The sequence below is a fragment of the Paramisgurnus dabryanus genome, chromosome 1, assembly GCF_030506205.2.
Source record: "Paramisgurnus dabryanus chromosome 1, PD_genome_1.1, whole genome shotgun sequence".
Classification (NCBI taxonomy): domain Eukaryota; kingdom Metazoa; phylum Chordata; class Actinopteri; order Cypriniformes; family Cobitidae; genus Paramisgurnus; species Paramisgurnus dabryanus.
Window position 1 is genome coordinate 64,223,988 of NC_133337.1, and position 27,619 is coordinate 64,251,606.

Sequence of the window (27,619 nt, forward strand, 5' to 3'; positions counted from 1 at the left end):
ACATCTGCCTGAACACTGATTGTCTCTATTTAGAAAATCCTTTAGTATTATTTTACAATTATACAATAATCGTAATCATAATAAATGTATACGCCAGGAAATGATTTCTAACTTTATAAACATATGTTCATCTCATGTCATAATACTTTGTTATCATATAATATATTATATCAGTATATCCATTTCCCCAATCGTTATATGCAATGTAAAATAATATTTTAGAGTTAAAAATATTAAAACATGTTTGTTTGTGTTGCAGATGACGTCGTTGTTTTGACCGTTTGACCGTGAAGACCGGAACAATAATCGGATTGGACCAACGCTTTCTCATCTCATGTATGATTGGATCTCTTTAAGTAAGCGGGTCAAAAGGCAAAATCTGTAAACGACACTGGTTCAGAATTTGAAATGCCAGCCCGCCCCTGGCTGCGATTGGCTGGCGCACTTGGCGGGAGGGTGGTTTATGGTATTTGAAATTTTAAAAGCGGTTTGAGAGGATCCGTCGCGGTTTAGAGCGTTAGGTCTGCTTGTTTTTCAGGAACGTTATACGTTTGAAGTATCGTCAGTAACTGAAGTCTACTGGTTTTTTTTTTTTTTATAGCAGTGAAGGGTTTTCTGTTTGGGTTGTAGTTGTTGTCGTTTTACCTACTTTGTTACTTTTTTTGCTAGAGATAAACATTCGCAATGGCTGCAGCGGAGGGACCCCTGAAGGTAAATCAATCGGTATATTTCATTGAACGCAGCAGCATCGCATGCACGGCAATTATTAGTATTACTTGCGTGTGATCTATATAGATTTAAAATGGTGGGTTGTAACTTATGTTATACAGATGAGAGACCATGCGAATCTGCAGTCACAGTACGTTACTCACGTGCATCTGGGAATAGGATACTAACAGGGTTTTGTTTTACTTAAGTACACTTTTGGCCTACTTTAGGCAGTACAGTTATTATATTTATCATACAGTTTTTGATTATTAGACAACAATCTAACTTACGTTAAATCTGCAGGTTTTTCTTGCTGGGTAACTTTTTAATAACAAACTGCTGTGTCGGCTGTTGTTTATCGTATGTTGTCTAATAGGCCTGTTAGGCTGAATTTTATATTTTTTTCCCTTAAATTTTGGCGCATTTTTACTCCAACAAATTTGAGGCCGTCCTTAGACAAGTTAACGTTACCATGGTAATGCTAAGAGCCGGAAACCCACACGGTTGTTACAAGACATACAACTGCGTTAACGCCATGTTAGCCATCTCCATAAACATCATAAACCTTTTAAACCATATTAACCGAAAATTGGAGATTTGTGACTTTGTAACAGACATGTTGTCTATAATGGCAGTGTAAGTTAAATTTTGTTAAACGTGCATATAGATATGCACAACAGAAATGTTATAAAAGCAAAGACAAAAGGGGAACTGTTAAACAACTTCATTTGGGTCTTTCAAGATTTTTCTATTGTTTTACAATATAAAATTATTTATTGTTATCAAGTTTTATAAAGGATGTTATTTAGAAGATAAACTTTATAGAACTGAGTTAAATCCTATATAAATTCTTAACACATTATAACAATGTTCCATTTAAAGGGATTGTTCACCCAAAAATGAAAATTCTGCCATCATTTACTCACCCTCATGTTATTACAAACCGGTATACATTTCTTTGTTGTGATGAACATAAAGGAAGATATTTTGAGAAATGTTTGTAATCAAACTGTTTGTGGACCCGATTTACTTCCATAGTATTCTTTTTTCTACTATGGAAGTGAATGGGGCTCATGATCTGTTTGGTTACGAATAACATTCCTCAAAATATTCTCCTTTGTGTTCATCACAGCAAATAAATTTATACAGGTTTGTAACAACATAAAAGTGAGTAAAGGATGACAGAATTTTCATTTTGTAGTGAACTACCCCATTAACATTAATACACAATGACTATGTTTACATGCACCAATATTTGTTGATTCGAATTGCAGATAGTGTTGCAGAAATTGGTTTTTAGGAAGTATTATGTAATTTATCTTCTGATCATTACAGAGTTTGTTTGAGAACAAGGCTCTCAGTAAAGCTAAGAAGGATGATAAGCGTTTGTCAGTGGAGCGGATCTATCAGAAGAAGACCCAGCTGGAGCACATTCTGCTCCGGCCTGATACTTACATCGGCTCCGTGGAGCCTGTCACTCAGGTACTGATCCGTATGCATTTAAATTGATCACCGGGTGCTTAACAAGCAACAGAAACTAATGGTTATTGATGATAATCTTTATTAATGAAAACTAACTTGTGTCTCTGTTTTCAGCAAATGTGGGTGTTTGATGATGATGTTGGGATGAACTGCAGAGACGTCACGTTTGTGCCAGGACTCTATAAGATCTTTGATGAGATTCTGGGTAAGATAACCTCTGGATACATGAATATTAGCTGATGTCACTCACTTGTCTTCCGCCATTTTGAGGACCTGAAGTGGTCGCAGAAGAACTAGAAGCTATGCCTTCAATATGCTGTGAGCATCAAAATCGCTATTTTTACAACACTAAGAAGGCTCAACACATGATATTTTGCTCGAAGTATCGCCTGTGTCTCTACACGTGAACTCGAGCATTAAAGGGATAGTTCGGCCAAAAATATTAAACCCATGATTTACTCACCCCCAAGCTGTCCGAGTTGCATATGTCCATCGTTTTTCAGACAAACACATTTCGGATATTTTATAAAATGTTGTAGATCTTTCAGTTGATTAAATGTAATGTTACGGGGTCCACCCATAGTCCACGACCTTCAAGTCCAAAAAAGGTGCGCGCGGTGGTGTTGTAGAAATATCCATATTTAACACTTTATTAACGAAAATAAATACCTTCCGGTAGCGCCGCCATCTTAGTCGCATCCGCATTCAGGATGAGAGCTTACACAGCCTACGGAGGCTACTCTGCTGCTGCTCTGTGCCCCCACCCTCCGAATTTGTCATACGTCACTTAGAAAAGTGCGTACACTACGCTAATACTCTCTCCTGAATGCGGATGGGACTAAGATGGCGGTGCTACCGGAAGGTATTTATTTTCGTTAATAAAGTTTTAAATATGGATATTTCTACAACAACACCATGCGGATTAACCCTCAGAAGACCTTTGTTTATCATCCTGGAGCCGTTTGGATTTAATTTTATGAAGGATGGACGCACTTTTTTTGGACTTGAAGGTCGTGGACTATGTGTGGACCCCGTAACATTACATTTAATTAACTGAAAGATCTAAAACATTTTATAAAACATCCGAAAATGTGTTTGTCTGAAAAACGATGGACATATGCAACTCTGACAGCTTGGGGGTGAGTAAATCATGGGTTTAATATCATTTTTGGCCGAACTATCCCTTTAAGAACATTGTTTGTGAACACAGAGTAAAATAAAAAGAAGGTTTTGAACAACTGACTTTGGGTGATTTGGCGCCGCTCGCTGCCTTTTTCCCAGTCAAGATGTATCGATCTCCATTTGCGACGTAAGGAGGGAGGAGAGTAAAGATTGATAGCTCTTAAAGCGTAGTTCCATAAAAATGCACGGATGATTCGTTGTTTTGTCGCAAGTGGAAAACAATATTGACCTTCTAGTTGAAAAAGGAGCCTCATATGAGATTCATTCATTCGCATTCGAAAATCGATTATTTACATCTGGCAGAGATGACGAGCAGACACCTTAACAGCCAAAGTCAGTTGTACAAAACCTTTCTTTTTAGTAAACTCTGTGTACACAAACAATGTTCTCAATGCTCGCGTTCATGTGTAGAAATCCAGGTGATACTTCGAGCAAAGTTTCATGTTGTGTCGCGCCTTATGTTGTAAAACAGTGGTAGTTCGGTAGCCGCGGACAGCGGCTGGAAGAACGCATCAGGGATCGAGTAGGCATCACACCCTAACCAAGATATATATTTTTTAAAGTAGCGTTTCTTTTCATGACCGTCGAGATGCGACATCTTTCGTAGCCCTTTACTGTATCTGTAAGGATCATAGACCGGAAAAGATAAGAAATCCGTAAATCGTAGCAAGCTAGCCAATGCTTGTCAGTGGTTTGGTGGTACTGGGTAGGTCCTCAAGATGGCGGCATGATGTAAAAGGTCACATGGCTGATTTCCATCTATAGGTTTACTTAAAGGAATAGTTCACTTTCAAATGAAAATTCTGTCATTTACATCCTTAGGTTGATCTAAACCTGTATGAATTTCTTTTTTCTGATGAACACAAAAGGTATTTTGATAAATGATGGTAAACACACAGCAGTAACAGGGTTCCCGCGGGTCTTAAAAAGTCTAAAATTCAGAAAGTTAAATTTAAGCAAAAAGTCTTAAAAACGGCTAGATTTTCATCCTAAGTCTTAAATTTCTTACCTCCACTTATTCCTGAAAAGTGTTGTCTGCAAAAAATAAAATAGTAATTTAAAATGCTGTAAAACTAATTAGTGACGGAGGCAGAAAGTGTTTGATGGGCGGGCCTCTAAAAAGAAAAGTTCTGCACTTCGCGCGTCACTGAATCGCACTTCAATCCAATTTTTAATCATTATTTTTTAAAGAGGATACAAATGTAGGCTATTATAATCCACGCAATTCATGCCATCAGCTATATTTCATGTGTTGTGATCTGACTGTATACTGTTAGGTTTGGCGAGAAACAAACCTTAAATGCAGTTTTGTAAAAGCAAAATCTTTTCAGTGTTAATTTAACCAACTAGCCCGTGGCTTACCTGAGCATTTGCCAGGTTCTGAAACCAAGGACCCAGAAGTGAAAAAATCAACACTGCTTTATTGAAAATCAACTTAAACAGTCAGGCCGTCGAGTCCCGAGCCACCAACAACGAGTCAACTTCAGTGTTACAGTTTTCACGTAGGAAGCTTTTGTTTACCTCACTGCTCCATGCGCATTTACTCCCTTGACTTTAATCTGCTAATCTTGATGATGTATGCAGCTTAAAAATGCGACCTCCGGAGGCTACAGCCTTCGGATTTAGAAACGGTCTTGTTAGCAACACACAACAAACCACGAACAGCCCTTTAATGGTAAATATTATTTTCATTTAATTATTGTGTAATTAGAGAGGCGAATAAATGCAATAGCGGTATAATGCATATTAACGTATGGCCCATGGGTGGAGAAAGGGTCAAACATGTTAACAAAGCACATATCAGCAGCTGACCATACTGATCCTCCCATATTAGTGGATTTTATTTGTCAAAAAAAAAGATATAATAAAAATATGTTTTGAGAATTTATGAAATCATTGTCGCGTTGGTCTTAAATTTCACTCATAATGGTCTTAAAAAGGTCTTAAAAAGTCTTAAATTTGACTTTGTAAAACCTGCAGCAACCCTGAGTAAGTGACCATAGACTTCCATAGTAGGAATTTAAAAATGTTGGAATTTAATGGGTACCGTCAACTGTGTGCTAACCATCATTTATAAAAATATTTTCTTAGTTATTTTTACAATACTTCCAAAATATGTTTTTCCTACTATAGAAGTCTATGGTCACTTACTTCTGTGTGTTTACCATCATTTCTCAAAAAATCTTTTGTGTTCATCAGAAAAAAAGAAATTCATACAGGTTTAGAACAACATGAGGATGAGTAAATGATGACAGAATTTATATTTTAAAGTTAACTATGCCTTTAAATTTCTCATTTTACATCCCATGAGTTTAAATGTAGCTGTAAAACATTGTCAGTTTTTTTTACTGTGAATGTTTGTTGGTTACTTTTACTTTATCACATAAAGAAAGAAAGCTGTTTTCTGATGAGTTATATTCTTTTGCTTGTAGTAAATGCTGCTGATAACAAACAGAGAGACAAGACCATGAACTGCATCAAAGTCAACATTGACTCGTAAGTATTGCTCGCCTCTGATTGGTTCACAGCATCGATAGAGGAAATTTAGTAACCTGCATTTGTGTGCACAGAGAAAACAACACCATCAGCGTGTGGAACAACGGGAAGGGTATTCCTGTGGTCGAGCACAAAGTGGAAAAGGTCTATGTGCCTGCTCTGATCTTCGGCCAACTCCTGACCTCCAGTAACTATGATGATGACCAGAAGAAGGTCACAGGTAAGATTGTGTTGAAAGTGGGATAGATAAGTGTATGGGTTTTTGCTCATGTGGGATGTTAAATCATATTTCTGTCATCAGGTGGTCGTAATGGATACGGTGCGAAGCTATGTAACATCTTCAGCACAAAGTTCACCGTAGAGACGGCCTGCCGAGAGTCAAAGCAGTGTTTTAAACAGGTAAGACTATTGATTATTAAATGATAATTGGAAAGTAAGTCATGTACATCTGGTCTGATTAAAGTGTCTTTTTCCAACAGACATGGTTTGATAACATGGGCCGAGCAGGCGAGTGTAAAATCAAACCCTTTGATGGTGACGACTACACCTGCATCACATTTCAGCCTGACCTGACTAAGTTTAAGATGCAGGCTTTAGACAAGGACACTGTGGCACTGCTGACCCGCCGAGCCTATGACATTGCTGGCTCCTCGAAGGGCGTTCGAGTCTTTCTTAATGGAAAGAAGCTGCCGGTAAATAGACCACTACTCTTCCTTTGTTTCCTTCAATGTGTGAATGTGTTCTGATTGAGTGATTTTTACCTTCATGTCACTGGAATGGGTTAGCTGACCATGAAGTTTCTCTCTTTCAGATTTCTGGTTTCCGCAGCTATGTCGATCTGTATGTTAAGGATAAAGTGGATGAGACCGGTTGTCCTCTGAAAATAGTACATGAGGGTGTGAATGAGCGTTGGGAGGTGTGTCTTACACTTAGTGATAAAGGATTCCAACAAGTCAGTTTCGTCAACAGCATCGCCACAACCAAGGTAACCATTTTTATAATTATTCATAAAGAGATACACTAAGATAATGACAAAATGATTAAGACAATCAATTTAGAAAAGTTTATATTTGTCTTGTTCAGTACTATTTTATATTAAAGGATCAATGAAACAATTGTGACATGAGTAGCATGGGTATATTTGTAGCAATAGCCAAAAATAAATTGTATGGGTCAAATGTTTAGATTTTTATTCCAAAAATTATTAGGATATTGGGTAAAGAATATGCTTCATGGATATATTTTGTAAATGTCATGCAGTAAATTATAAAAAATAAAAATTATTTATCATGAATAATGTGTTTATAAGGATTTTAAGTGCGGTTGTCTTGTTTAGATTTTTTGCATCCTCAGATTCTAGATTTTCAATTGGTTGTATCTTGGCCAAATATAGTCTTTTCCTAACAAACCATACACCAATTTACAACCATAAAATTATTATTCTTCCAGATCTCAATTTCCAAAAAAATTATCCCAATGGTTTTGTTGTGCATGGCCACATTTGTTTTCTTATTTCTAGCGTGATAACAAAATATAATGGCACAATATATTGTAATAAATTTAATTGTACTGTATTATTCTGTTTAATCTGGTTGAGCTGCCAACATGTGATCTGCATCAACGAACAACTCGCATCTTTGTTTTCTTTTTGAGTTTAGCGATATTTCTTTCTCTTTTTTTCTTTTCTTTTTTTAGGTTAAAAAATTGGTAAATGTTTCATTTTTCAAGTCCTATTCAATTTCTACTAATTGACAATACTTTTTAAATAAGTTTAAAATCAGGTTAATCCAAACATAGTAAAAAAAAGATTTTTATATAAAAACATATTTTCTAATCTTTATTAAAATAAACTTTATTCTCACCATGTCATTGTGTATTGTATTAAACCGTGAGCTGAGTGTGTTTTTACGCTCCTTATTACTTTAATATGATGTCTTGTATGATCATAATGATGTGTTTGTGTCAGGGTGGCAGGCACATAGATTATGTGGCCGACCAGATTGTGTCCAAGCTGATTGAGGTGGTGAAGAAAAAGAATAAGGCTGGAGTGACCGTCAAACCATTTCAGGTACATCTAGATGTTCCGCAAACAGATTTAATTCTTTTTTTCTCATCTCACTGTTCATTTTGCAAGCTATAAATGTAAAGTGCTCTTTCATTTTGTGTGCAGGTGAAAAACCACATGTGGTTGTTTGTGAACTGTCTGATTGAGAATCCCAGCTTTGACTCTCAAACCAAAGAGAACATGACCCTACAGCAGAAGAGCTTCGGATCCACCTGCTCTCTCACTAGCCAGTTTATTAAACAGGTGAGAAATGGCACATCATCGTGCACCTCCAAAGCCAAACTTTGCTCATATATAGTTCACACACACACACACGTCATAACCAAAATTATCGCAAAAATAATTTATTTTAGAGATGACGTTTATTCCAAGTGTTCTTGCTGTAGGGTTTGGAGGGTTTACTTGCTATTGTAAATGTTTGTGTTTTGCCAAGATACTACTTGTATGTTTTAAAGAAAGATGCAAATAAAGTGAAACTGTCTGTTTTATAGGCTAATAGCTGTGGCATTGTGGAGAGCATTATGAACTGGGTGAAGTTTAAAGCCCAGACTCAACTCAACAAGAAGTGCTCTGCTGTCAAGCACACAAAGATTAAGGGTGTGCCAAAACTGGATGACGCCAACGACGCGGGTAAGACTGGGAAAGAGGTTTATTCTGTGTGTATAATGTTTATTGGTATGATGTTAATTTGAAGTTGGTCTGGTTTAGGTGGGAAGAATTCCTCTGGCTGCACGCTGATCCTTACTGAAGGAGACTCGGCCAAAACTCTGGCCGTGTCCGGTCTGGGTGTGGTGGGACGGGATCGCTACGGGGTCTTCCCTCTGAGGGGTAAAATCCTCAATGTTCGAGAGGCAACACACAAACAGGTCTGTAAAGTCGAATTTAAAGCACGTATTCGTTTATTTCATTGATTTGTATAATCCAAAGTCTTTAAATGGAAAGTTAGTTCAAGTTTGTTAGCCTTTTAGAACAAGACTGTTCTCCAAAAGCAACTTTAATAACTAACTGCTTTAATAACTAATTTATTTATCTTATGTTTATTTTGTCCCTTGATGTTGTATTTCTTTAGATTATGGAGAATGCTGAGATCAACAACATCATAAAGATTGTGGGTCTGCAGTACAGGAAGAACTACAGTGACCCAGAGTCTCTCAAGAGTTTGCGCTACGGCAAACTTATGATAATGACAGATCAGGTCAGACACCATTACAGTGCACTTGGCTGATGTAGGTTTGTGTGGTTTGTAATGCTGAGTGTTATTGTACCTTATGCAGGATCAGGATGGGTCTCACATTAAAGGTCTGCTCATCAATTTCATCCATCATAACTGGCCCTCACTGCTGCACCACAACTTCCTGGAGGAGTTTATCACCCCCATCATCAAGGTAAATGCCAGGTGTTTGCATCATAGTGGGCAAGTTAAAAAGTTATACTTGTGCAGATGTCTTACTGTCCACTGTCACTTCACAGGCGACCAATAAGAAGCAGGAAATTTCTTTCTACAGTATCCCAGAGTTCACAGAGTGGAAGGACAAACAGAGTAACATAAAATCCTGGAAGATCAAATACTACAAAGGTTTGTCTCAAACACCTGTGGTAGTATACTGACACACGTAAGCATTGTTTTTACTTTGTCTATGTGCGTGTGAGATGTGAAGGAGGGTCACGAACAGTGAGACTGGTCATAAACACACCGGGTGATTTTTAATAAAGTAAAGTGGATGGAAATGCATCTGCCTCATGTGTAGTTTTCTGTGTTTCCAGGTTTGGGTACCAGCACATCCAAGGAGGCCAAAGAGTATTTTTCGGATATGGCGAGACATCGAATCCCCTTTAAGTACTCCGGGCCTGCCGACGATGAAGCTATCACCCTTGTAAGCACATCTTTACTAGTAATGGTTTGAATTATATGAAGTTAAGCAACACTGCAAATCTTTCAATGATTTGCACTTTTATTGGCCATTAGGTTTCATAAATACTGCATCAGTTCACTAGTTTTCTGAGCAGTTTTTGTTTTGACTGGCAAAACATGCACTTTGTGAATCTGGTATAAAGTAAGTGTGAAGTGTAATCGGTTGCAAAAATATAGTTTTTTTTAATGTTCATTAAGTTTCTGCATGGCCTTTCTTATACGTATAGAAGACCTTTTAATGTATGTGATTGGGTGGAAAATGGCCATATGAATATACAAAAAATCTTTTCACATTAAGAAAAAAGTTTGAAATAAACATTGTGTGCTTGCAGGCCTTTAGTAAGAAGAAGGTGGATGAGAGAAAGGAATGGCTGACAAGCTTCATGATCAACAGACGACAGCGCCGAGAACACAACCTGCCTGAGGTACCAATTTATATTACATATATGTATTATAGAGATCATATTTTGACATTTGTGTGCCATTAGAAAACGTCCTTGTTTGCTTTTTGCAGGAGTATCTGTATGGACAGCAGACCAAGTCACTCAGCTATCACGATTTCATCAATAAAGAACTTGTGCAGTTCTCCAACTCTGACAATGAGAGGTCCATCCCCTGCCTGGTGGACGGTGAGGATTGTTTTTATCAAGGCTCGATCCCAAGCCCTACATAGCCATCCACCTTTGCAATGCAAACCTGTGTTACATAAATTAAAGTATGTATATATGATGTGTGTTTCAGGACTGAAGCCGGGACAGAGGAAGGTTATGTTTAGCTGTTTTAAGAGGAATGATAAGAGAGAAGTGAAGGTTGCTCAGCTGGCTGGTTCAGTAGCTGAGATGTCAGCATACCATCACGGCGAGGTGAGACTTTCTGTCGTGTCATTTGACTTAATATCTGCATTTCAATATCGGATATTAAATCTGCTTTTCTCTTTCTCAGAGCTCTCTGATGATGACCATCATTGGACTTGCCCAAAACTTTGTGGGCAGTAATAACCTGAACTTGCTACAACCTCAGGGTCAGTTTGGCACACGTCTGCATGGAGGCAAAGACTCTGCCAGTCCCAGATACATCTTCACCATGCTCAGGTACATGCATGCAGCCAGTTATTGACTTTGTTCTGAAATTTCCTATTAATGAACACTTAAATTTGGTCAATATACATTCTAAGGTTGTCTTTGAATATTGATCGTCACTGTTTTGAGATGTTACTGCCTAAGAGGTTGTGACTCCCTTTTTTCTGATTATTCATACACTGGAAATACTGCTGTCTGATGGGTACTTAAATGTAAAGCCCATCCTCCATACCTTATCTAAACTATAGTACAGAGAAAACGTAAAGTCAATGTTATGAATTGTCAGAAATAAACATGGCAAATGGAAAAAATGTAAATTTCATAACCTACTGCATAAATCATACCGTTAAAAAACTTTTCCCAATGAAACGTTCAGTCCATTGGCTCGGCTGCTGTTCCCTGCGGTGGATGATAACCTGCTCAAGTACAACTATGATGATAATCTGCGTGTGGAGCCTGAGTGGTACATTCCCATCATCCCCCTGGTGCTGGCCAATGGAGGCGAAGGCATCGGCACAGGATGGGCCAGCCGCATCCCCAACTACGACGTTCGTGAGATCATCAATAATATCCACCGCCTGCTCAATGGAGAAGATCCTCTTCCCATGGTAAGTGTTGCATGTGGATTGAAATGTTATTAAGTGTTGTATTTTAAAGTGCAGTGTTGATGTCTTATGTTATGCCCCTGTACATCTAGCTGCCCAGTTACAAGGGTTTCAAAGGCTCCATTGAAGAACTGACAAAGAATCAGTATGTGAATAATGGTGAGGTGGCCATCATCGACTCAACCACCATTGAGATCACAGAGCTGCCTGTCAAAACTTGGACTCAGGTTTGTGAAGTCTTAAATGTTTATTTTGTATCATGCAGTTCTTAACGGAGCACATATACGTTTAAGTAAATAGAGACCTGTTTAACAGTGTGATTTAATTCTGTGTTAGACCTATAAGGAGAACGTGCTGGAGGTGATGGTGAACGGCACAGAGAAGGTTCCTGCTCTGATCACCGATTATAAAGAGTATCACACGGACACCACCGTACGTTTCGTCGTCAAGATGACTGAAGACCGGCTGAGAGAGGCAGAGGCTGCTGGTTTACACAAAGTTTTCAAACTACAGAACCTTCTCACCTGTAACTCCATGGTAAACTCGCACCTCGTACAGCAATGCACCTGTTCCTCTAATGTCCAGTGTTAATTTTATTTAAGTATGATAGACAAGAATGTAATGAGAACAAACTATCACTGTCTAATCCTCATTGCAGGTGTTGTTCGATCATGTGGGAAGTCTGAAGAAGTACGATTCAGTTCAGGAGATCCTGAAAGACTTCTTTGAGCTGAGGATGAAATATTACGTCCTCAGGAAGGACTGGCTGCTGGGAATGCTGGGAGCCGAGAGTGCTAGACTCTCCAACCAGGCCCGATTCATTCTGGAGAAGATCCAGGGAACGCTGGTCATTGGTGAGGCTTAATTTCTCTTCTCCTTTTGTTGGTTTCTTAAAAAAACGTAATGAGATTGAGACCGATTCATGGGGTGCGCAAGAAATCTAAATGAAATGTTAAAGAGCACCTATGGTCCGATTCACAATTTTACATTTCCTTTGGTGTGTGTATAAGTACATGTTAACGATATGCAAAAGGAACAAACCCCAAAGTAACCATAAACCATGTAAACACAATGTATTATACCAAATACACAAAATAACTTTTTTTTTATCAGTGAAATGGGTGCCCTTAAAGGCTCCCTTTTTGCCTCTGTTTGCTAGTATATTCCAAAACATTGCAAAAATAACTTTTAGGAACGTTGTATTAAACTTTAAGAGATAAATTGCTGCCAATATTTATATATTTGCTTTGATTTTAATGCACACCCTTTTACTGTTAACTTTAAATCGACAAAAGTAAATAAGGCTTTTATTATTTTTAGAAAATAAACCCAAGAAGGAGCTCATTCGTATGCTGCAGCAGATGGGTTATGACTCTGACCCTGTCAAAGCCTGGAAACAAGCTCAGGAGAAGGTAAGCCACATGTCACCCGCATTCAGCCAATGAGATGCTTTTACTCTGCTGCCGACCACAGTGACATCTACATGCATGGCAGTAAGTGTGTACGTGTTTGTCAGGATGCAGAGGTGGACGCCGGAGAGGATGATGAGGAGAAAGAAGAGGACACATCTGGTCCTGATTATAACTATCTGCTCAGCATGCCCATGTGGTTCCTGACCAAGGAAAAGAAAGATGAGCTGTGCAAACAGAGGGATGCTAAGGTGACCATGAGTGTGTGTTAGAGAGAATCACAGAGCTGGTGTTTGATATGACAGTGGTGTTGAAGGTTCTCTATCTGTTCTGCAGATGACTGAGTTAAACACGCTGAAGAGGAAGGAGCCAGCTGATCTTTGGAAGGCGGATCTGGCAGCCTTTACTGAAGAACTGGAGGTAAACTTGATTGATCTAGCTAAGATGACTGGTAAACTACTAGTGTTTGTTTTTTCCATGCATAACCTGCTAGTCAAACTGTAAGTCAGGTCCAGATCTGATCCATAACAAATTCCCCACCATGGCCTTAAAGTTTTTAAAATGAATGTATTGACCAATGCAGTGCATTCATTGTATACGTTTTTGTTTTCCCTGCGATCAAACCCCAGTGCTGCTATGATTGCAAGGCTTTGTCACTTTGGATTAAAGCAACTGCAAAATGCACACAGTACTGTATGTTTTAAAGCACTGCATTTATGCATGTTTTGTATTGTTTTGTGTTTGCGTAGCGTTTGGAGCAGAAGGAGACAGAGTCTCAGAATGCGGTGCCTCAGGTGAAGGGAAAAGTGGGAAAACCAAAGCTGGTGAAAGTGAAGAACGAGACAATGCCCACCCCGCAGGGCCGCCGTGTAATCCCTCGCATCACCAGCACAATGAAGGACCAGGCTGTCAAGAAGGAGGGAGCCAAACGTGGCAAAGCTGTAAAGGTGCATGTGCTGGACATTTAACTTGGTTCCCTGTAGCTCAATTAATGCATCATGTTTTTGCTATTTATGTTGGTACGTGTTTTTTGACACATGACATGGTCAAATTTGAGTAATTTTAGTTGGTCACTTAATGTGATCCTCTGAAAATCATTTAGGTGCTGCTTGGTCTTTACAACGTCAATTTAAAAGTATATGCAAAAAAACTATGGGGTGGTTTTTATTTTAGTCTAGGACTAGTCTAATCCCTGTCTTGGAACCACCCCTATGTGAGGTTTAAGATTAATCATGAGTAGCTATAGAGTAGCATTACATCCTTCATATATCCAAAGAGTCTTTAGTTTTATCAGATTTTTTAAAGAAGGATCAGCTTTATGGCCGTTTCACGCGGTAAGCGGCAAAATTGCCGCGCAGCTTCAGCTTTTCTCTTGTATTGGAAGCGTTTTGTGCAGCATTTAGTGCAAATGTGTTTATCTTCAACGGCGCCTGTCATGAAGTACCATGTCTGGAGAAGGAATAGGATTTTGGGTGCATGAGCAAGGCGTGTGGACCAACTCCGCTTCACCTCTGTAACCTCCCCCGTTTTGCCGCTTTCTGCACGTCTCCTATTGAAAAAGAACGAAACACTCGCGGTTGCCGCGTACCGTGTGAAACAGCCTTTACCGATTATGTCCGAATAAACCCAACCTCTTTAAGGTGTCTCGCGGGCAGAGGGAATCCTGAGCAAGCAACAAACAAAAAACAGTATCCCAATATCTTTGGATAACTTACGATTCACTACATGTTCATGTCACTGAATTTTGCCTATGTTTAGCATGAGGAATTCAACTCTTAAACAGTGTAAATAAGTCAGAATTAGGGTTGCCGCGGTGACAGAATTTTCTCACCGGTTAATCGGCGCGTCACAAACCCGGTGATCCCGGTTTCACCGGGTGGGAGGGGCTTATAAATGCGCATGCAGACGTACACATTTTACTTTCACTTTTGAATTACGCAACTGTTTAAATGCAGTGCTTGCGTACGCTGCGTTAAATCGCGTATGCATTTGTGTGCAATGCGAGTGCAACAGCTGGTTTAATTAAGTGCTTAAGTCATGGGCGAGGCTAGCCCCTTTTTAGGGGTGCTTCAGCACCCCTAAAAAGGAGCTCAGCACCCCTAAAACTTGGGGCAAGAAATTTAATTATTCTAAAATGTTCGTTCGTCTTTGACAAGGTTAAATAATGTCCAAAACATACTCCGTAGTTTGTGGTTTAAAATGTATAATAAGGTAGAAAATGAAAACCTCCCCCCTTAGCAAATGGTGTCATCCTCTTCTACTTCTCTGTACCTGCATCGCCCCGTCCGTCATTCAGCGCGAAACACACGCAGAGATAGAATCAGTTAAAAGTGTTGTGATGCAACTTTTTTGTTCAAATCTTACAAAATGTTTACGTTATGTTTATAATGAGCGAGTACATCACGAATCAATCTTTCAAGCCGTGTTTTTGTCTTATACTGAATCTCACCATGGTACACGTATAATAAGTATTTATTTTCGGATTATTTTAGTCCGGCGGGTACACTACCCGCGCGCTGCGGAGTAGTACAGTACCTGGGTGACTCGTCCATAGACTTAAACAGAGAGAAGTAGCGCCGGTTACAATGTTCTTCCGCAAGACGCATGCAGTTTTGTGCATCTCAGTGGGAAAGTTGCATACGTGTGTCTCCGTTGTTAAAGTTTATCATATGATTTATCGTTAATTTGAGACTCATTTTAACAATCGGGAGTTATGTAAACATGACATCACTTGCGTCTTTTCTGGTCAGTCGTCATGAAAACATGGCGTTTGGAACAGAGTGAAAACAAACTACATATCACTGTATACCACCAGTACCGGTAAGTTATGTGTCAAATCACTAACTGTCTGACTATCAAACTAGACAATAAATATTTTTTAGTTTGTCACATGTAGACTAATATGAAGGGGATAACGTTTTAACCCTTAGTGCAGGAGTCACAAGTGTTTTGTTTTAGACATATAGTAAAGGTAATGGTTCAATTAAAAGACTGTTAAAGGAAAAGCTGCAAATTAACAAACTATTAATAAACCTACCATATGTTGTAGGCATAAAAGTTATAAATTAGGAGATTTGACATTTTGATAAAGGCTTAAAACGATACACTGTATATTCACATAAAACCATACCCACACTGCTGCTGTAGCCCACCTTTTGTCCTGAGACTTTAATATGGCATTAATGGCAAAAATGTGCTAGCTCACCATTAATTAGAAATAAAAAGTTTGGCAAAAAAATGCATCTGAAAACTCATCAGATTGATGCTTTAAAATATGTTATTTTAAAAAAAATTCTAAGGGGGAGCATGCTCCCGGACCCTAGAGGGGTAATATTCTTCTCATCTTTTTCACCCCTGACCCATTTTCATGCCTGAAAGGTCTCCAAAAAAATCTTTATTTTGGAGTTAGTAGAACCAATGTTAAAATGATAGCTATTTAACAATAGACATATTATTGGTTTCTGTAGGAAAAAAGAGCGGGTGGTGGCAGCGGAGCTCATTGGGTGCTCAGCACCCCTAAAGCTCTAACCCTAGAATCGCCTCTGGCTTAAGTCAATGTGCCCATGTAATTCTCACAGAACCCCTCAGTCCCAAGCAGAGCAACCGGCTACTTCTCCATAAAGCGCTGCTTGAATGATGGCTTTATTATTTTTCTTGATGAAAAACACCAGAACAAAACGATCTCGGTTATATTAAACATCATTTATGTATATTATGACAAAAACGAGTAAGCACGCGGCTTCTGCCTTCGTCTGTTCAGTCAGCTCGCCTCGCAAACTCTGACAGGAATAAATGAAATCTGACACCTGCTGCTCTCTGTGATGTGACGCGCGTTCAGCTCCGCTAAATTCACTCAGCAGACACTTTCAGTTGTAAGTGTTTGCTCTCTCTAACGAAACTAAATGATGCAATTACACGAAAATATCAAAACGACGGTGAAAGACGGTGTCGCGGTGGGCAAGTGATCTAACCGGTGAGAGGCTGAAGCACCGGTTATCACCGTTTCACCGACCATCGCGGCAAGCCTAGTCAGAATGCATGAAATGGTTTTAGACCCCACCCCCTTTAAGTCAGTAGTCTGGAGTTAATTATTTATGTATACGTTGTGTAGCTGCAATGCAGAGTAAATGCGATTTGTGTTAAGTCATCTTGGGTTCATATTTAATTTTTAATAATTCAGCAGGAGTCAGTTACACCACAGTTTTTCAGGTTCCCTAAAATGCTTTTGTGTAGACTATTTTAGCAATATGCATCACTTTGTCATCTGAGACCAGTCGGAATAGATGTTTGAAATAACTTGATGTTTTTGATTTATCCTGATGGTTTGTGTATTGGGTATTTTCAGAAGGATGTGGTAATGAAGATGGAGTTTGATGAGGATGCAGATGCTGCAGCTGATGGCTCTGATGTGGGACTGGCTGCAAGACTCACCAAGAAGATCAAGAAAGAGGCTGGCAAAGACAAGAGTAAGATCACATGTACATCACACCACAACACTGACAGTTCACTCTTTCGGTTTATCATCAAGTTACTTACCAATTAATCTTTTAATAAAACTTGTACCGCAATTAAATGTATTGCATTTTTAAAGTCTTTTTTCCAAAGTTTCAACTTTAAAGACAACATACCCATCATCAGACTACTGAAACAATTTGGTCACAAAAATTGAAACAGTTCTACGATTTTTAGATGAAAATATAAATTTAAACATCTTTTCTAGTCTTACTTTATGTAATTAGACTTTATTCTCGCCATAAATATAGCTTTAGAAGCTGGCATGGCATTGAAAAGAGAAAAAATAAGCAACAAATCAAGATGATGATCCACACACAGATAATTGTTTGTTTTCATGTAGTTAAAATACACAAACATGGTGACATCACCTGTCCTTTTTACAGAACTTCAGAGTGTTATTAACTTTGGATCGATCTGGTGGATGTAATGTTGTGAAAGACCAATCAAGATTTTTTATCTTATCTCGGTCTCAGACTCAAAGACAGGGAAGCAGACCACCCTCAACTTTAAACCAGTGCAGAAGAAGAAGAAGAATACCTTTTCAGATGATGATGAAGATGATGAAGATGATGAAGACGAGTCATTCTCTGATGTTGAAGTCATAGCTGAAGAAGTGGCTCCAAGGGATAAGCGAGAACGTAAAGGTGAAGATCTTGGCTGTCATCTTTGTTTTAATTTTACATACGGTATTTATAACAACTTCATAACTCATTTATTAGCAAACCTAAAAATGTAAACTTGTGATTTGTAGTCAGACATAATTTTTGCTTGTTTTTCATTCCAATATGCATTGTGCAGATCCTGAACAACTGTAAAAGTCATGGGGTCTTGAAACTAGAAGTTGATGTAAATTTAAGATGAGCATTAATGCAAACTGAAAAGGGGAAAATCTTTCTGCTTTTAGCCACGGTTGAAAAGAAGTACAGTCTGTCAAGCAGTGAAGATGAGTTTGATGATTGGGTGATGAGCAGTAAACCAAAGCGTGCCATCATTGAGGATGATGATGACGATGAGTCCTTCAATCCAGAGCCCGAAGCTCAAGACAGTGATATTGAGTCCCCTCAACCCAAATCCATGTAAGATCACCTCAACCTCCTCAAAGACTTCGACATCTATTACTTCACTTTGTGCTCTTCATACTCTTATGTAAAGTATACAGACTACTTACACGTATAACTATTTAGCACAATGTTTGGTAAATGTAACAAAATAATTAATATGAACTTTTCCTTTTTTTGTTTCTGCAAAATTGTGCTTTATTGTTCAGTTTTATGGATGCAGAATAAAATTTCTTCTACATTTATTTAGGAAAAAAGCACCAGTAAAGAGCAGTAAACCAAAGACTGAGAAAAAGGAAGCTGTCAGCAAGCCCAGCTGTAAGGTTTTTTTTTTCTTCATCTCGGTTTTTTTAATGACCTTCCAAGTATTTGTTTCACTCTCTGATTTGTTAACTTTGTTTGTAAAACTAGCTTCTGCTGAGGTCAACCAAGAGCCGGTCACTAAACCTCCAGCCAAGGCTGAAGGGAAGACTGTAAAAAAAGTGGCCGAAGGAGCTGCCAAGAAACCTGCTGCAAAGAAGACGAGTGCTGCTCCAAAGAAGAAAGCTGCAGGTACGAAAAACGAATACTTTTGCAGTATGATGTTGAGATCAATTTTATTTTTAACTGGGGTCTTTTAAATTTTAAAAGAAACATGATCTGTAGCCAATTATTTAAGTTTGTAAACAATTTGCTGTCTTTATAATATCACAATTATTATTTATCTAACGCTTTAAATGTTTCTTAATATTTTTTTATAATTTATATAATGTATTTTAGGAACTTGTCTCTCACTAAAGGTTAATCATGTATAGGATCCCTGCCCTTAAAAAGCATGACAACCCTGGTTTAGATTATCCGTTTCAGCAACAAGATGTGTTGCTTTGTAAGAATGTATAGTGATATTCAGAATGGCAATTTTTCTTTGGTTTCATTCTTCCAGACTCCAAACAGCCCTCAATCCTTGATGCTCTTTCCAAGACAAGTCCTAAAAAAACGAAAGCAGTCAAGAAGCCTACAGCTGTAAAAGTAACCTCCAGTGACTCAGACGGTTCCAGCCCTGCTGTCGTTCAGAAGAAACCCGCCCAGAAAAGAAAGACCGTTCTGAGCAGCGACGACTCTGATAGCGATTCGGACAGCGGCAATCTCATGGCTCGCCTTAAGGGCAAATCTACTGTTGGAAAGGTAATTTAGACCTTCCTGACGATCAGAGCAGTCAACACCTGTGATATCTCAAAATTCTTGACGCACGTTTCAAACCGCACCCGATCAACATGCTTTAAAGGGAACATATTATGCACATTTTAACAAGATGTAATATGTCTGTGCCCAGAATGTGTCTGTGAAGTTTCAGCTCAAAATCATTTGTTATAGCATGTTCAAAATGTCACAATTTTGATGTGAGCAAAGATATGCTGTTTCTTGTGTACCTTTTAAATGCAGATGAGATACAGCTCCTTTACTAACAGAGACAGTGAGCACTTTCAGTTAAAATAGATCTGATTTCCGTGAAAACACTCTGAGTCAGTAGTATCTCACTATTTAAATATGAGGACTGCATTTAACTCGCTGAGGTTGGAAACTTTTGTAATGCAAGACTGTCAATCAGTGGCCGTAGGTGGGGCTTCATCTGCTTTGGTTTAATGGGCTTTAGAAAAGGAGTGGGTGGATTTTTTTGTCATTGCTAGAAGTTGTCATGTTTAAATGCTGTTTCATACCTAAAATAAAACTTCAGACAAACATTACAAAAGAAATACTTGATGCAGAATTATTTATAAGTCAAGTGCTTTAATTTTTATTATTTACACATAATTTTGTTAGGTTATCACATGTGAGAGTAGAAACAACATTGAAAATCCTAACAATCTGTTTTGTGAGTTTAATCTAGCTGTTATTTTCACGTTTCAGAAAGCAAAGAGTTGGGACGATGACGACAGCTTTGAGCTGGACGAGAAGGTCACAACATCATCTGCCGCTCCCCGGAGCCGAGCTGCACGTACAACCAAACCTGTGACCTACAACCTGGACTCAGACTCTGATGAAGATTGATAAGTTATGTTGTAACTGTTCACGTCTGATTCACAAGCTTTTCTGAATGCACAGCACTCAAAGCTCAAAGTTATGTTAGCATTTCATATTTACAAAAAAGAGAACTATTTTAAGTACAGTCTGTTATAAGTTCAAACTGTTTTATGGACAAGTCCCATTTTACTTTAACTAATGACTGGCCACTTGTGAGTTTAAAATTTTGATAAAAGTTGCTTATTGGCATGTGTTTATTATTGGATTTTATACATGTTGTATTGTCTTGTAAATATTTTCTATGTTCTTTCAAAGTTTGTAATTAATAAATCTTTTTGAGATCAACTCTTTGTGTTTAGGTTTTTATTTACCATTATGGTTCAGCTAGCTAGACGATGTATTTTTGCTTTGTGTAGTGTGAATGGTGTCATTCATAGGCTGTAAAAAAAGATGGACGACGCCTGTTCGCTCCCTTCCATTGGTGAAAAGTGAAGCCGCCAGTGTCCCGATATGGCGCTGACATCTTGGTTCTTGAGTCTGCGCAGTAGCGATTTCGGGACCAGTCATGCGCAGTAGTGAGCAGGAAGTGAAGCCGCAAAATCAAAACCTCGCTCTCGCAGAATGCGCATTTCACACGATATCACAGCTGTCAATCATGACGTGACACCACCGTTTTTATATCATTAAATAACTAACTAAAACAAACTTATTTTAAAAACAAACCTTTGAATTTACATCAGTGTGATAAAAACTACAATAAATGACAGAAACCAGCTTCGGAAAAAAGATAATTGAAGTGTTATTAATTTTTTTAGTTGGTCTCAAGTCCCATTGAATAACATGGGGAGGTGGGGGTTTATGACCTATACTGGGACCAGTCACTGGGGGGCGATCGAGACGTTTTGGCTTCACTTTTCGGGGCTTGTGCGGCACGCTTGGTGTCATTCTGGTCTTTACCCTGAGTTTAAGACTCATTATTTTAAATGAAGCAAAACATTTGGGAATAAAGTTATGCATATTTATATTAAGAAAGTAGTTATGCGTAATTCTGCATTCACTCACAAGGCCCTTTACACGTTAGTTTTTGTTCAACTAGGCAGTTTTCTTGCATAGCTGTTAGTTTTGTTTTTTTATCAAATCGCCTAATGCATTTCAGGTTTGTGTCTGGTTATTTAGCAAGTTGTCATTGTAATAAGCAGAACTTGATTGTGTTGTTGTACATTATCTCTTATATAATACTCTCTGAAATAAGACACAAAGTTGAGCAGAGCAATCCTTAAAATGCTGCTGGAAATTTGTGCACTGCTTTTCTGCAGCCAGTAGATGGTGTGATTGTTAAAATAACAGAATTAATATTGAGTGAATATATAAATGTGTCCAAAGCAGAGGTCCTCAATCTTTTAAAGTCCAAGAATCCTTAATGGATAGAGAGGAAAAGTAGGGACCCCTAGTATACATGTATCAAATTAAGACTGGATATACATACTTAACTTTGTTATGATGGTTACATTACAAAGATTTAAAAAAATACTACATAACATTTTCATTTGTCTGAAAATTTTTTATTGTGTGCGAATATAATACTACTTTATAAAATAGGTTATTTTATAATGCATGTTTGTTTATCTAATTTTATTATGTGTAGCCACATATGCAGATTAAGTTCTTGTATTCCTTTGATCTGCATGAGAGGAACTAGAGATGGCTGTTATGTAACTGTCCTCCTGCCCAAAAAGAAAAAAGATTAACTTTTCCAACTTTACTCTCAGCTTCCCTGTGTTTCCTCTCTGTATTTAGGTCATCTGCACTAAATAATCCCTGGATGGAGATAAGAAATAAAGAGGAGCAGTAAGTGAATAAACTGGTGCTTTTCTACCCCCTTTTTATATAGCATAAGTGGCATTTATTTTTAAGAAATATGGCACACGCAGAGTTTTCAAACATTTCATAAGAATGCGTTTGTAAAAAGGTTTGTTAGTATATTCCTTTGATATTAGGCCAGTACACATCCCAGTAAACCTGTGGTGTTAGGACATCTGTGTGAAGTTGAGGAAAACCGTGATCATCATGCATACTGCACATCTTTAACATTAAACCGAAATCGAAATGATTTGCATAGTTAATCAAATTGAATAGTTTTTAGGTTTTTTTATTGAAAATCTTGAATTGTATCACTTCAACAGATTAACATGGTCATGAACATTCATAAATAAACACATATTGTTTGTATAAAATAATCTGCTTATTTATAATCCTGACCCAAACATTGTGCTTCATTGACAAGTTGAATTGAAAACAACATGAATAGCATATGAAATTATGAATATTGTCTTTTTTCTTAATGATGTGTCACAGAAATTCTGAGGATCTCTGCTGTGTTCTGTGTAAAATTGTAGCTTCATTTAGTTCACTTTAATTGAACCTCTTTGATATGTTTGTTTGTTTGTGTGTGTGTATTGTTTGGTTTTATCTCATAAGACAAAAAAATATGTCCAATAATAAATAAAGCCAAGTTTCAGTTTATCAGTTTTTGTTTATTGCATTAGAGTTGTGTACAATGATTTAAATGAATGTTATAATCTATTGCTAGTAGTAATTCACTGTAATAAACAGTCAGGTTTCATGCATTGAGTTTGAAGGGAAGAAGAGTCTTTACAGGTCATAAGATGACACTGTGAGTTAAGTATCCCATATTTTCCACATTCAAAGTATTAACTGATAAAGCATTGACAATTTCAATTATATAGGATTACTTTTGAGTTCAAATATGTCTCTTTCCCTTGTTCTTTCTTTTAATGCCAGCACCCCCTTACCTTCGCTTGCTTATAGAGCCTTATGTACCCTCTCGATCACTGCGCTCTGCCACCGAGCGACGACTTGTGGTACCATCTCAAAAAGGGAAGAAAACACTAACGCGTACCTTCTCAGGAACTGTCCCACAACTGTGGAATGATCTGCCGGTCGTGACACGATCAGCTGACACTGTAGCTGTCTTTAAGACTCGGCTAAAAACCCATCTCTTCCACCATTACCTAACTTCCTAATTACAGATTTACTATCTTTATTTAGTTACCCTTCTCTTTATCTCTTTCTCTATCTACCTTCCTCTTTATCTAAAAAAAAAAAAAAAAACTACTAACATACCCTTGGCTATGTATATTGTGTTGGACTTGATGAGACTATTTCCAGTGCACTTATGTATTGCTGTTCTTATGTTGCCATAATTGCTTCTATTGTTTACCTCACTTGTAAGTCGCTTTGGACAAAAGCGTCTGCTAAATGACTAAATGTAAATGTAATTGTTTAGTTTGTATCTAATTGTATTTCCCCATCAAAATTTTACATGTGGCAGACATTTTTCTATTAAGAGTATATCAGTATGGCATTCAAACGCATGTGATTGCAAAACAATTTTTAAAATGAAAAAAAAAACCTTTTCAAAATTGAGAGTTGAGACACTTTGTTGAGTTGAGTTATGATCAATAAAATGTAGCTTTAAATTCTTCATGGCTTGGATAAATGAAGACACCGATTAAATGATTAAATGCATGTGTATTTGCCAGCCATCGTGACCTCTAGATGGGGTCGTTGACCTATTAAACACAGTCTTAAGTTTGTGTGTGCATGCGTTTCCTCTCCTTGCTTTTTCATTTTGTTTCATGATCAGTATTGTCTTATATATAAGGTATATTTTGTGAGCAGCTCTGTATATGTTCAGTCTGCGAGTGTTTGCATGTGTGTTTCCTGCCATTCCAGCGTGAATTTCTAGATGCATGAACAGGTGAGTTTGTGATGAATACAGCAGTGACGGCATGTTCTCCAGGGAACGGGTGCTGAACTTTGCGTGATGGCCCAGTCAGAGGCCCCCCTTCCTGGATAACCTTTACAGCAGATCTGCCTATCAGCCTGAAGCTTTGACTCATCTGATGCCACCGTGCCCTTTTCCCTCAGAGCACCACCAAATTTGATTTGACATGGAAGATAAAGAGAAGGATGAGGAAAAGCAGATCAATGATTATATAGGAGACAAACAAGTACAGATGATATATCAAAGGTAGGGATTACATGTACCGGTAATGGGACTACGTATTCAGGATGTAAAAAGTTGATATCTGTTACAATAACATCAATAAAAATGGATTACTATTAGAATTACAACGGCTTTTTAAAAAAACAAATAAATTCATCTTTTGAGAAAATGCAATATAGTTTTGAGTAAAGATAGTCTGTACTTATTATTTTTATGAAGTAATTTGTAACCCTCACAATCCTGGATATATCAGATTATGAGCAGGTTTGGAGGATGGATGGATTGATGGATGTGTATCAGGTGGATGTTTTCTAGCTTAAGTCCCTTCTGCAAGTTTTGGCTGTTTGATCGTGTGACAGCAAACATTTACAAACAAACAATTCCTCGTGAAATATTGAGCAACTACTCAATTTTCGATCATGGATGTTTAAAAATTTCTGTTGTTTACATTATTTTAGATGTGGTTTTGTGGATTTCTTTATAAGCAAACACTAACAGAAATCTATATCAGTAGTTTTACAAAATATTATCAATGTACTTAAAGCAACACTATGTAGTTTCCATGTAAAAATGACTTGCAGTTCCCCCATGTGGTTGAAAAGCGCAATAGTACCTGGTATCAGACACTCTTCTGCAGGCGGGGGGAGGGGCGGGGCTGTGTTTCCTACCCTCCACCGCCACTTTCAGAGTGTGTTTGTAGCAGCTAGGAGGCTGCTCAGGTTGCAGCAACAGTACAATTTAAAAGTTGTTCTATCACTGAAATAATTTTAGAGACATTATTTAAAGGTAAAAAAACTACATAGTGTTGCTTTAAATGCATGTGACATCAAATGTCAAAGCAGTCTGAATGTAAGTAGTCAGATTACATTAAAATGTATTACAGTGCATTCAAACTAGACATACTTATACGGAAATTAAGTAGAAACATCTGTGAAAAGTTTTGAAAATATTAAATACTAACATGAAAATACAAGCTCTGGGCCAGGGGTTTTCAAATCCTCAAATCAACTTTTTGTGAAAGACCTCCTTCATCCATTTATATATTTGTATGTACACAAAAAAACATTGTGGACCGGTTCCACGTGACTGAATTAAGATGTAACATGAATTAACGTTAATTTCATTTTAAGAAAACTTGATTCGTTCATGTTGAACCAGTGTCCATAAATGAATTATGTATTTCCCACCAGTTTTAAAATAATAATTTTATGAAAACTTAATTCAATCATGTGGAACTGGGGTTTATTTCAGTGTATAAAGAAACATTTAAACTGTGTTAGATAAACATATTGCTTTATCAGACTGTAATAATTGTCTCCACAGAGTAATGTTGGATGCAGAAATCTAAAGAGAAACATTTTCAAATCAAATGTATTTACTGCAACAACTTTCGCTATAACTATTGTTGCAAAGATTAAAATAAGTTGTAATCTGAAGGTCACCAGGTCGATTCCCCCTTTGCGTAATTATTTTTATTATTATTATTTATTTTATGGATGGGCCCCTTTCTAGACACTCAAGAACACCTTACAATAAAAAGCAATACAATAATTACAACCATAGTACATGAATACAGATCAGTCATAAATTAATTACAAACATAGTCACACAAAAGCCTTTCTAAAAAAATAAGTCTTTTAAGACGAGATTTAAAAAAAAAAAGATTTTCACTGGTACGCACATCTAACTCCTAACTAGCAAATTCCACAAGTGAGGAGCTGCATAGCTAAATGGTCAAGACCCCAGAGACATTGTATGAATTCGAGGAGGGACAAGTACTAGGGAATTAGCAGATCTTAATACATGATATGGAATATAGTGGTGGATAAGATCAGTTAAATAAGAAGATGCAAGATTATTGATTGCTTTGTAGGCGAGAAGGAGTAATTCAAACTCAATACGGTATTGGAAACCAATGTAAATCTATTAATATGGGAGTGATATGGTCAGCTAAAGAGGACCTACTAATATGTGCGGCTGAGTTTTGAACCAGTTGTAATCATTTGTGCAGAACCTTCACAGGCAGACCATAAAGGAGCGATTTACAAAAATCAATTTGCGAGGTGACTAAAGTGTGGACCAGAGTTACTGTACTTTCCCTTGAAAGAGCAGGCGGAAGACGAAACTATGCAGAGTGTGCCACATTATTTTTATGTGCTTCGAATGATAAAGTGCTATAAAAGAGTTTTAACCTGTGTAGATAGTGAAACTAATGGATCATCAAAAACACTGAGGAACATTTAGATTTAGCTATCATGATTTTACCAATTAGTAACATCTCAGTTTTATAAATTAACTTTCCACCATTTAATTTAAAAACATTTTGTTTAAACCACTGCTTGATCTCAGCTACACAGTCTGCAAGTATCATTGGAGGAAAGTTTGAAGATTTAAAAGAAAGATAAAGCTGGGTGTCATCTGCGTAGCAGTGAAATTGAATACTGTGTTTTCTAAAAATGTTACCAAGAGGTAAGAGATAAATAATAAACAAAAGAGGACTGAGGACTGACCCCTGGGGAACTCCAGTGGCAACCCAGGAAAACTTTGATGTATATTGTTTCAACTGTACAAATTGAGAACCACGACAAAGTAATACCTGTGATCCCAATACTCCCTAGCCTGTCCAGTAAGATGGCATTGGAAACTGTATCGAACGCTGCTGTCAAATTGAGTAAGACAAGTATTGATAAGAGACCTGTATCGGCGGCAGTCAGTAAATCATTAGAGATCTAACTAATGCGCTCAAATTTTTTTTTTAAACTGGACTGAAACTGTTCATATAAGTTATTTGTTGAAAGATGTTCCTGGAGTTGGTTAGCAAGGAGTAATTGCTCCTTGGGTGCTTTAGTGATAGCTGCCCACTGCTTCAGGTGTGTGCGTTCCCATTCAAGACATAAAAGACAAAAACCAAAAATACTTAAAATGTATTCATACTTCTCTGTGTATTTTATCTCCGCCACCCAAATTTGATATCTTTCCAAGTAGTGTCTCATTTCATGTTGGCTAGCTTGATGATTTACGGTATGAAAACAGAGAGAAACAGACGAGTGCTCTGTACTTGAGACGTGATGGTCTGG

General features: G+C 37.7%; 1 protein-coding gene across 1 annotated transcript; it reads left to right on the top strand.

Annotated features, from left to right (window-relative positions):
- Positions 1 to 498: 498 nt before the first annotated feature.
- top2a (DNA topoisomerase II alpha) lies at positions 499 to 20,849 on the top strand. Its single transcript, XM_065253588.2, has 35 exons — positions 499 to 711; positions 2,044 to 2,190; positions 2,305 to 2,395; positions 5,805 to 5,868; positions 5,943 to 6,088; positions 6,170 to 6,267; positions 6,348 to 6,560; positions 6,680 to 6,853; positions 7,835 to 7,936; positions 8,039 to 8,176; positions 8,425 to 8,563; positions 8,642 to 8,799; positions 9,003 to 9,128; positions 9,208 to 9,318; positions 9,404 to 9,509; positions 9,698 to 9,807; positions 10,178 to 10,270; positions 10,360 to 10,474; positions 10,587 to 10,708; positions 10,788 to 10,936; positions 11,301 to 11,532; positions 11,622 to 11,756; positions 11,866 to 12,066; positions 12,188 to 12,383; positions 12,850 to 12,941; positions 13,046 to 13,189; positions 13,275 to 13,358; positions 13,688 to 13,885; positions 17,284 to 17,404; positions 17,927 to 18,097; positions 18,358 to 18,529; positions 18,762 to 18,829; positions 18,923 to 19,063; positions 19,434 to 19,675; positions 20,399 to 20,849. The coding sequence occupies exons 1-35, from the start codon at positions 685 to 687 to the stop codon at positions 20,537 to 20,539; spliced, it is 4,767 nt and encodes a 1,588-aa protein (XP_065109660.1). The 5' UTR covers positions 499 to 684; the 3' UTR covers positions 20,540 to 20,849.
- The last annotated feature ends 6,770 nt before the right edge of the window (positions 20,850 to 27,619 follow it).